Source organism: Mytilus californianus, unplaced genomic scaffold (genome assembly GCF_021869535.1).
Source record: "Mytilus californianus isolate M0D057914Y unplaced genomic scaffold, xbMytCali1.0.p SCAF_18, whole genome shotgun sequence".
Classification (NCBI taxonomy): Eukaryota; Metazoa; Mollusca; class Bivalvia; order Mytilida; family Mytilidae; genus Mytilus; species Mytilus californianus.
The window spans coordinates 8,217,597-8,229,608 of record NW_026262666.1 but is presented as its reverse complement, the minus strand read 5'-3'; the positions used below and the strand labels follow the sequence as shown (position 1 = coordinate 8,229,608).

General features: G+C 32.2%; 1 protein-coding gene across 1 annotated transcript in view; it reads left to right on the top strand.

Annotated features, from left to right (window-relative positions):
• The first annotated feature begins 1,471 nt into the window (after nucleotides 1-1,471).
• The window catches only part of LOC127726804 (scavenger receptor cysteine-rich domain superfamily protein-like), a 47,664-nt gene continuing 37,123 nt past the window's right edge, over nucleotides 1,472-12,012 (top strand). Inside the window, exons 1-6 of the mRNA XM_052234258.1 lie at nucleotides 1,472-1,490; nucleotides 1,694-1,832; nucleotides 2,089-2,201; nucleotides 2,694-2,720; nucleotides 4,066-4,203; nucleotides 11,692-11,830. Coding sequence (XP_052090218.1) covers nucleotides 1,472-1,490; nucleotides 1,694-1,832; nucleotides 2,089-2,201; nucleotides 2,694-2,720; nucleotides 4,066-4,203; nucleotides 11,692-11,830 — 575 coding nt within the window. The remainder of the gene's footprint in view (nucleotides 1,491-1,693; nucleotides 1,833-2,088; nucleotides 2,202-2,693; nucleotides 2,721-4,065; nucleotides 4,204-11,691; nucleotides 11,831-12,012) is intronic.

The following is a 12,012-nucleotide window of genomic DNA, read 5'->3' as shown; positions in this document are numbered from 1 at the left end:
TGAATTATTGATAATCCCTGAAATTATATAAGGGAATTTGTATATGTTGTAGGTTAATTATTAAAATTTTCAGTGATTATGTAAAATCACTGGTCAATTTCAGGGATTATATATAAAATCACTAATGATTTAAGTGATTCTACATATACCCTGAAAAATTTAAAATGCAGATTAATGATAAGAGGGAAAGGGGAAAAATATACATATCGTCCATGCCATATTTGATTTTGTCTTTAAAAAAAAACTCTGTTAAATCCTACTTAATCTGACTGGAGGAGTAAGAGTTATCGACTTCAATAAGGGGTTATACTATTCTGAAAATTACATAAAATTTCCTTGTTTCAGAGCAGAGATCGAGTTAGATAGATTTGTTTCCACTTTTTTGAACACATAAATACGATTAAAATTGATTTCTAAAAATGAACATTCATTTAATATTGTTTTTGACCCCTCTGAAAAAGTGCTGGATCCTAGTAATTGTAATGTGGGATTTTTTCATTTACATCAAGCTCAGCAGTATCAAACACGACGATACAAGTCACTGTATAAAAGCCTAGTCTGTGCAATTTGAGACAGTCCTCACGTAAACCTGTTGTAGTCATCAGCGCCGATAGCCGTTTTCTTTCATGTCTGAAAGGAAGACAACATGGCTGTCAGGTTTTGTGAAAATAATTTTTTGCGGTTACAAATAATTAACAACTAGCACAATAGATATTCATATATGTAACTTGGACATCAACTCACTGAATACAGTTGGAAATACGTTTTGAAATTCAGAAACAGATCATAACATGAGCGCTGTTGAAATCATAATTATGTTACACCACGACACATTCTGTATTTGCCTTTCCTAATTTAGAAGCCTGTAGTCTGATAGCTTTCGTTAGTTGTTGCATACCATATACTTATTTATTGTTGAGCATAAACTAGACCATTGATTATCGTGTCTAAAGTATCTATACAATTCTCCCTCCAACCTTAATCTTCAACATGATAACAAAATGATCAAATCAGTTGGAACTGACTTAACTCTTCAAATAGGCGCACGTAGTTTTATCGCAACTCCCATAAGTCAAATACAACTTGTACTGATCTATGAGTACTCGCAGTTAAAGAAAGATCATACAAAGCCAGTAACAACTTACATAAAATCTTGTACTCCCATCCTAAAGTTTCAATCGGTACCAATATAACAGATTTCGTGTAACGCCGTCATCAATATTCTGAGAAAAGCATTTTTGTGTGCAATGATAAAATATCGAGAGGAAGTGAAACCATAATTTTTCGTTAATGCAAAGCAGTATTAATTTAGTTACGTTCAAATTTTTCAAAAACAAAATCATGTTATTACAGATAGAAACAATATTTACATATCTAACAACGTTGTTAAATATGAAAAATATTTAAGATTACTTTTATTACAAGGATCAGTGAGTTTTCAGGGATCTTGTATACATTTACGAGCTCTGTTATGATAAGATTGTTTGAAGGTAACTATATTTTACCAAACGAAAACATCTAATGGGTGTATATTCTCCCATTACTACTAATTGTAAAGTTGTCATGGACATGTTGTAATTGCGACGCTTTACCAAATACTTTGGCCCCTTCATACAGTCAGCATGAACACCATCTTAACAGTGATTTATAAATAGAACCAAAAACTAATAGAAGAATGATTTTTCATAAACAGGTATCAGACTCGTTGGCGGTGCAGGGCCATTTGAAGGAAGAGTAGAGTTGAATATCAATGGACAATGGGGTACAATTTGTGACACCGATTTCGATTTAGCAGATGCTGAAGTGTTATGTCGAATGGCAGGATACTCTAGGTGATATTGTGTTTCTTTCATTTATTATATTAATGTTACATTTTTTCATTCAATACATGGTAATTCTCATTCCAACAAAGCATTGAAGAACACTAACATAGACATGTGGTTCAATACAGCAGTATACTAATGTTGCTCTTTTTACTTTCTACTTTGATGTAAACGCATATCAACTTTGTTATCCTAGTAATGTTGCCAAGATATTTTTTATACTTTTTTCAACTACTTTTGAAATCTATCTCATAACCATTCTTAGGGCACTGCAAAGGTTTTATAGGGCTTACTTCGGCGAAGGAACTGGTCAAGTTTTTCTCGACCATTTAAGATGTAGGGGAAATGAACAACATCTGGATAGCTGTCCATCCAGTGGTTTGTTTGTGACTTCCTGTCATCACAGCCATGATATAGGAGTATCTTGCCAAAGTAAGTTTAAATCAAATCTGCAATCTGTTGACTCAAAACAAAAGCATTGATTTCATTTTTTTTTTGTCAAGTGTCAACATTCCAATTTCTTATCAGTAATATAATATCAGCCCTATCGTTGACACATTTCAATTGAAATCTTACGTTTATGCATGTCCACATGCTACGATCTTTCTTTACAGAGTTTTACGACAAGTATTGTTATAAAGAGTTAATGAATAAAATTGTCTTCACTACTTAGTTTTGTTGTCATTTTCACTAATTGGTATACCGATACAAAAGTTATACTGTCGAATGCTTCTTGTTGCGAGCTGCAAAGGAAAACTTCCAAAACTTACACCAAATAAACGTGCCTCGGCCGAAAATTCGAAGCTTTTGTATTTCAATTCTATTAACTATGATTAATTATCATTATCCATTGCATTTTTTCTATTTTAGGAAAGCCTGGAAAATTTACGACAGAAGGTAAATGTATATATTCCTTTTATAGTGAAATATATACTTTAAACGAAATATGTATGAATGTCTGAACTTGTTTACTTTGCCATTGATAGTAACCATCACGAAAGTCCTGGCAGATGTTCCCCTTAAGAAGTGAAATTTAAGTCTATTTTTTCTTGGTTTGGTTTAGAGCTACCTCAACGAATGTTTACCTAAAAGTTTTTATGAAATTCAATGTACTAATATATGAAAGCAAAACCAATGATGTCTATTTGATACGTTATTAATCGTTAACTTGAATGCTTGCAATGCCATTTCTAAAATAAGGTATTCTTGGTGGATAGAATACTTAACCTTATGCAATCATATGGAACATTTTTCTGGCCTATTTCACATAAAGCACAATCTGCAACATTGCCTGTAAATTTATCTACATATTTTTTGATAGTTTGATATTAGTTTTTACAGATCTGACATACAAGGCTTATAATAATGGTAGTACATGTAATGTACTTAATGAAATTTAGATAAAAGTATATCATGAACAGATGAAAATAATACAGAAAAGTAAAAGGCTAATTCAATAAATAGTTGGGTATAGATAGACATAACACAACTAAACAAACTAAAATGTTTGTGCCCCTTGCACATGTTTAAATTTTTGTATACCAAATTACTGAAGTTATGAGCACTGCCATTTACAGTAGGTTCGATTTAATGCAGATCAATTTAGCATTGATACAAATAAATATCTATTGATAGTGTAATTTTTTTCTGAGGATGGAAACGATGCTATTAAGAAAGTAACACATACTTTTTTATGCAAATACTTTTTGTATTACACAGTGGCAAGTGCGAAAAAAGTTTGTTCCATTCGAAAATCAATTTTGCTACACATTTAACTCTTTTTTAATTTGTAAGCTCCTAAATTTGTTCAATTAGTTTTTGCCTCGAGCCTCACCGAAGAGACATTTATACTAGAAATGCGCTTGTGGTGCAATCAACTTTATATCGTGAATGCTATGTATGACTAGCATTTGATAGATTGATTATAATTAGACTCTTTAAAGGTAGCGATATTTTTCAAAACGAAGGCATGAATTGGGTGTGCGAATATATCTACCTAGTATAAAAAGACGGATGTAGTTACCGTGACAATTTTTATTTACAAGACAACAAACAAAACAATGAAATTTTGAAAAGTTGTCATCCCCCATTACTACTTATTGTAAAGTTGTTATGGACATGTTGTAATTGCGAAGCTTTACCTAATACTTTGGTCACTTCATACAGTCAGCATGATAACTAGCTTAATAGTGATTTATAAATAGAATCAAAAACTAATAGAAGAATGATTTTTCATAAACAGGTATCAGACACGTTGGCGGTGCAGGGCCATTTGAAGGAAGAGTAGAGTTGAATATCAATGGACAATGGGGTACAATTTGTGACACCGATTTCGATTTAGCAGATGCTGAAGTATTATGTCCAATGGCAGGATACTCTAGTTGATATTGTGTTTCTTCCATTTATTATATCAATGTTACATTTTTTCATTCAATACATGGTAATTATCATTACAACAAAGCATTGAAGTACATTAACATAGACATTTGGTTCAATATTTTGCTTTCTACTTTGTAGTAAACGCATATCAACTTTGTTAACTTAGTTATTTTGCCTAGAACTTTTTTATAGCCTTTTCAACTACTTTTGAAATATATCTCATAACTATTCTTAGGGCATTGCAAAGGTTTTATGGGGCTCATTTCGGCAAAGGAACTGGTCCAGTTTTTCTGGACCGTTTAGGATGTAGTGGAAATGAACAACATTTGGATAGCTGTTCATCCAGTGGTTTGTTTGCAACTTCCTGTCAACACAGCCATGATATAGGAGTATCTTGCCAAAGTAAATTTAATTTAAATCTGCAATCTGTTGATTTAAAACAAAAGTATTGATTTAATTTTTCAACATTCCAATATCTTATTGGTAACATAACATCTGCCCCATCGTTTTGTGTTGACACATCTCAATTGGAAAGTTTGACTCATGCATATCCATATTTGACGAGCTTTATTTACAGAGTTGTGACACAAATACTGTTATAAACATATTATCAAGAAGAATGTCTGCACTACACTACTTTTAACGTCATGTTCACGAATTGGTTCGTTAATACAATACTTATCCTGATGGCTGCTTCTTGTTTCGAGAAGAAAAGAAAAACTCTCAAAACTAACTTCAAACAAACGTTCATACGCCAAAAAAGTTATGTACATATTCGTATTCGTATGTCTATCAAATATCATTAACTATTATTATTCATTGCATTTTTTTCTATTGAAGGAAAGCCTGGAAAATTCACGACAGAAGGTTAATATATATATTTCTTTTTATAGACAACTACTTTAAACGAAATATATATTACTGTTTGAACTTGTTTAGTTGCCTCTAACGGTAATCATGACGGGAATCCTGGCAGATGTCCCTTTAGAACTGAACATTTAATGCAATATCTGTTTTTGTTTTTTTAGAACTACGTCTTCGAATTGTTTGCTCAAGGTTTAGTTGAAGTCCCTTTGATAAATATAGGGAAGCAAACCCAAAGATGTCTATTTGCTACGTTATTTATCGTTAACTTAAACATGCAATGCCAACTCTCAAATAATGTTTTCCTGGTGGATAGAATACTTGACCTTATGGAATCATATGGAAAAACTGTTCTTATCTTATCTAAACTGCATATTTCACATAATGCCTGTATACTTGTCTACATATTTATTGATACGTTTGATATTGATTATAACAAATCTGACATACAAAGCTTATGATAATGGTAGTACATGTAATTTATTTGATAAGATTTAGATACAAGTATACCATGAACAGATAAAAGTAATACAGAAAACTAAAAGGGTAATTCAACAAACAGTTAAGTGAAGACATAACACAACTAAACAAATTAAAATGTTTGCGCCCTGCGCACATATTTTAATTTTTGTAAACCGAATAGCTGAAGTTATAAGCACTGCCATTTACAATAGTTTTGATTTAAGACAGAGTGATGTAACATTTACTAAAATTTAAAGTTCATTAACGGTGTTTTATTTCTGAGGATGAGAATGGTGCAAATATGAATGTAGCACATACTTTGTCATGTAAATACTTTGTGTTGTGTTATAATAAAACACCCATGCAACCACGCATCTCATATTGCACGAAAAGACCCGACACTATTTTATTGTTTCGGAAGTTAAGCTTAGGATGGTCATTTTAAGATGAATTATTTTAATATAATAAAATATGAACATTATTCATGTATATATTGATATATTAATATATTTATATTTCAATTCTTCTTCAATAGATCTAGTTATTGTGACAGATCTGCCATCATCATGGGTCTAAATGTCAATGTTATGTTAAAGTCTTTAACTTTAACTCTACTAAGGTTATCTCCAACACTTTTATGTTTGCTATACGCAAGTATTGGTGCTGCATTGAATATGTGTACACAACCTTCGTCAAACTGTGATAAATGCCAGTGTTTCATGATACGTTTCTCTATTTTACGTATATATGGGTTATATTTAGTTATTAAGACTAACGGATTACTTTGTTTTTTTCTTTTGATTTGTTTTGTTGTAATAATTCAGTACGGTCAATTGATTAAGCATCAGTAATACTATCATCTATTTCGACGTTATCATAACTCCTATCTAATAATTTCACTTTGAAATTAGTTAGATTGTTTATCAAATTGTTATGGTCACTTGTGTTTCTAATTTGCCGTATTGCTTCACCTTTAATTATTCCTCGGAATACTTGCTTTGAGTGACAGCTATTTCTGTGCAGATACAGGTAAGAATTTGTTTCTTTAAAATGTATTTCAAGGTCAAAATTGCCATGTGTTGTAAATCTTGGACCTTTAATTACATCAACATCTAAGAACGACATTTTATCGTTTGAAATTTCATAGGTGAACTTTAATTTTGTTATAATAAAACACCCATGCAACCACGCATCCCATATTGCATGATAGGCAAGTGCGAAATAAATTTGTTCCATTCGAAAATGAATTTGGTCACACTTTTTGGCCTTTTTGGTTTATAAGCTCCTTCATTTGTTCTCAAGCATCACTGAAGAGACATTTATACTCGAAATGCGCTTGTGGTGCAATTAACTTGACATCGTGAATGATATGTATGACTAGCATTTTATAGTTTGATTATAATTAGACTGTTTGAATGTAACGATGTTTTATAAAACATTAAAACTTGTAAAGATAAGAAAAGAAAACGCGTAAAATATGTAATATGTCAATAACGACTCCCGATTTCACTAGTAACTTAACAAGAAAAACCTATAATACTAAATCTGTTCAGCCTGTGGACCATTCCACAGACAAAGTCATTTACGGAATTAAATGTATTTTGTGTGGCTTACTTTATGTTGGTGAAACTCGACAAAATTTGCGTAAAAAGGATGAATCACCACCGGTCCAATAATAAAGATCCGCATTTCAGGGTTCTTTATAACCATTTTAATCAACCGGACCATGATCCTTCTTTATCAATGAAAGTACGTATTATCGAGAAAATTTATCTCACCATTAATAGCTCTATGATAAGTACCCCTTTCATAATAAATAGAGAAATTTATTGATAAGGGAACTAGGTACTCCAATACCAAATGGTTGCAACGATAACAACACAGGAGTATGAAATTTATCAAATCCGGCCTGCAGTGATGTAAATGTAATGAGCATATGCAATACTACTTTAAGACACAAACGTAGTCAGTCATCGGCCTAATTTTAAAAAAGTCTTCCAAATCTAGATCGCCTCTAGGAGCTTTGATGACCTTTTTGACATCTTCATCATCCGCTAGGTTTATGTTACATTAGAACTATCATTTTTGAATGCCTGCTAATTTTCTAAAATGTTGAGAGATTATGCTCTTGACAAAGGATGCAATAATACAATTTCTCCAATATACAGACTGGTCAACATAATTTGTGATGTAGCTCTTTTTCGTCTTTTTAAACCAGTAAAATCAGAACCTTTACATGAGGAAAAGAGGAAATTCCTTTCTGTTCAATTGACCAATAAAGGAATTGATGCAATCAACATTGTCATCGTTCTACATCATGAGGATGTAACATCTAAAATTCAACCTTATTTTCAAAATCAGTCTGTTCTTATTGTATCATACAGTTACACCAAAAAATGGAATCTAAAGTATTTAGCTATAAGCAAGTATTGTAGGATCTTGATTAAGAACAATAAACAAAAACCCTTTGACATGTGACTGTTCCCACTCGCCTTATATTTTCTGCCCCTTGACCATGTTATTTTTTGGGATCTAAACATAATTCAAAATGAACATCTCCGAAAGGTGATATCTCATAGTCCTAAGTTTAGAGAACCCCAACACATCAATTGGAACCATAAATAATTATGGATGCCAATGATGACTACGCTAGAGCATAGGCTAAACGAGAAGTTGAACTGGACAATATGTCAGAATAGTTAAAAAAATCAGGTCTCTGATAAAACGTCGTATTCATAAATTGAACAACTGTGTTAATGTGTTAATGATCGACCAAAGTCCGTTTTCAGAGACAAAAAGGCTGTGAAATGTCTATCATCTCTTCACGATAAGTATGTTGTTGCTCCTGTAGACAAAGCTTAAAATAATATTGTCTTTGTATATAAATCGTTCTACTATGAGTGTCTTGTAAAAGAATAAGGAATAAAGGAGCACTCAGGTAATCCCACATACAAAGAGATATCATTTGACAAGGATAAAATTTTGCGAATCATTAGTCCTTCATGGCTTCAATGAACATACATGTAACAATGAACAGCATATCGGAGGACTTGCCTTGTTTGCATTGGATTACCCCAAACTTCATAAAATGCGGTACAAACAACGGTACATTGCCGGCTTATCTGCATGTTCGAAGAAAGAATTGTCCATTAGATTGACAAAGATTCTGTCCGCAGTTAAGAGGGTTTTCAGAAATACTGTGAACTGTTTACTCGCGAAGTAGTATAAACCATATGTGGATTCTTAAAAACTCTAAAGAAATTCTGGATACTTTTATATCTCTCAATCTTTCTCTGAAATTAGTTCCATCAAAACTTTTGATGTTTCAACCCTGTTTAATACCATTCCCCATGTGAAATTTAAAAAATCGTTTAAAAGAAATAATCCACAATGCTTTGCCACATAAAGATGGTAGCATACGTTGATGATGGGAGTTTTTAACGACCTTGACTGGCTATACAGCCCTCGCACGGTCGGTAGCATACGTTATAAGTTTATTACTTTGGGATTCAATACGGCATAATTTGTTAAAAGTGAACAAAACAGTAAAATATGCTACACAGAGGAACAAGTGATCAGTATGTTAGAGTTTCTTATTGACAACATATTTGTTGAATTTGGAGGTGGACTTTTTGATTAAATTGTCGGCATTCCTATGGGAACGATCTGAGCGCCTCTCCTTGCCGACCTCTTCTTACATTCATATGAGTCGGCGTTCCTTCAGACAATTGTCAAAAACCAGAAGATCGAAGAAGCCATGTTATTAATTTAACAGTCAGATATATTGATGATGTTCTTTCCATTAACAATTCACTTTTCTGTTCCATTAGTATATCCACCTGAACTAAAAAGTATTAAAAAAAAAAAAAAAAAAAAACAGTTACGGCTCCCTCTCCCGCATTTTCAGACTTATACCTCGAATTTAACACAAGCGGTCATCCAAGTACCAGTATCTATGACAAACGAGATGATTTTGAAATGATCAATTTTCTTCACTTTAGTAGCAATATACCAACTTCACCTGCATATGGGATATAAATTTCCCAACTCATTTGGTATTCAACAGCTTTCTGCTGCTACTCAGCCTTTGTTAAACGTCACCAGTGTCTGAGCAGAAAGTTAATGAACTAGGGGTATGTCAAAGAACGTCTCGTCCTTTTTATAAAAAAAAGTTCAACGGAATATACCAAGACTTTATTGATAAATATTCCGTATCAACTTCACAAAAAATACACGATGGTATTGAAGTATAGAATCTAGGTACTGACTTTGTACATCATCTTAATAGCATGTTATATTATTCGTTTATATGTCTTTGTAAATAATTACTTTCACTGTTTAGTCTATTTCTGGATATATCCATTGGACGTGGCTCGGTACTTATACATCCCGTCATTGTGTTATTGTACTATGGCAATTGTTTGTATTCTTGTCTTTCGTATAGCTAATGTGCTTTGTCAATATGCCTTTTTGTTTTTTTTTGTTGACATATTTGTTTTTTTAATAGTTGTTCAGATTATAACACAATGTTGACTGCTCTACCCCTGTGTTTAACATTTTCTACCTATTATGTCTGTTTGCTTTGTTCACACAAGTTGGCAAGTGCGAAATAGATATAACGATTCCAGAGTAACAATAATAAGACATCGTTCAAAAGTTAAAAAACATAAAGGGAAAAAGGAGATTGAATTTTAGAGCAGTGGAAATATATATTGTACGGAATATGTTTTTGCAGGGTAATAAGCTGTTGATTCATATGACGTACGAAAACATATGATTTGACGACGCATTTAGACATGCATGTGAATAGGCTACATTCATATTGTATTTCTAGTACATGTACATATAGGGGATGTTATTTATTCAAAGGATGGGTCTGTCAATACTCATTTTACGGAATCTTTTATTTATTTGTGCATTCATTATCATTTTAAACCAAAACAATAAAAACAAATCTTTCTTGTTATGTCTCGATTGTTAATGTCCCGGTTTTGTGCTTTATCTTTTCCAATAAACAAGATAAATGATTCTTATGTCGCACTAAGTTATAATTTTGCAAAATATATTCGAATAAATAACGAACAATCAATATGGGATGTAAAATCCAAGTGTCAACATAAAACTCCATATTCACATCAATAACATCATATGTGCAGCCTTTAAAAAATAAACCAACAAAACAGCCAGAAATCCAGGAGTCATATCAGACATCGCTTACTTTTGTCATGCAAATAAAATTTAAGGTAGTGTTTTTCAAACATTTTTTTTATTATTAAAAATTAAACATTTTGCTTCCCAACCCCCCGTGTGGTCTACTGTTACAATATGTAACACATAAATAAGAGTTGATGGTAAAATGGGATTGATATATGACCCCTGGAAATCGTCGTGTGAATCTTATAATGATGTATTGCCCCAATGATAATAGTGGAAGATAGTACATAAAAGTTTTAAAGCTCGATTTCAAAGGTATTTGATTAAGACATTAAAAGTTATATAGGATTCAAATTCACGTACATAGACAGTATATGTTTGTTCGATTGTTTCTTGAATAGACAACGAACGTAGATGAATAAAGCACTCCCTTTTCAAGAATCATTTTACAAAAAACAAAGTTGTTTTAGAAATGTTTCCCTATATTTCCATTGAAGATGACAAATGTTGTTTTTAACCTTTTTTATATCTCCAACTCTGTACTGCTGGATTTGCTAAGAAATGCTCACACATTGAGTTCAAACAATGCAAACCAATTTATTAGTACTACTAAAATAATTTTGATTACATTTATCAAACAGCAGGAAAACGTGAGAAAGCTATCTCCACAATTATCAAAGTGAACATATACCCTATCAGATTCACACGACGAAGTTCAAAATAATCATCCTTCAGGAATATCAAACCGATGTTAATTCAAATGATCAATGATTTATGGTAGAATATGAATACCATTTCGTGTCGTTGAAAATGCAAAATAATGATGAATGCTATCCATGAGTATACTGTTGTATTTATTTCTCTTTCGATCGAAAGCATTTGTCGAAACATTTTCGCATACATTTTTAAAGAATGACAATCCCCTAACTGATTACATTGTTGATTAATTAGACAGGATTAATCTATCTGAAAAATATAAGTTAGTTATATATTAGTTTATTTGTCATAGGCATTAGATTTGTTGATGGTCCGGGACCATTTGAGGGAAGAGTAGAGATTAATATAAATGGACAATGGGGTACAATTTGTGATAAACAATTTGGATTGGCGGATGCAGAAGTGTTGTGTCGAATGGCAGGATATTCTAGGTAACAATATATTTTCGATCCCAGAAATAGATTTTCTAAGCTGTTTGTAAAACCTTTCTGAGTTTAAGGTCCGAAAATCACCTCAACTTAATACTGTATTTGGCCTTTTAACTTTTTTGATCCAAGCGTTACTAATGAGTCTGTTGCAGAGGAAACGCTTTTCTGGCATACAAAATTTTAAG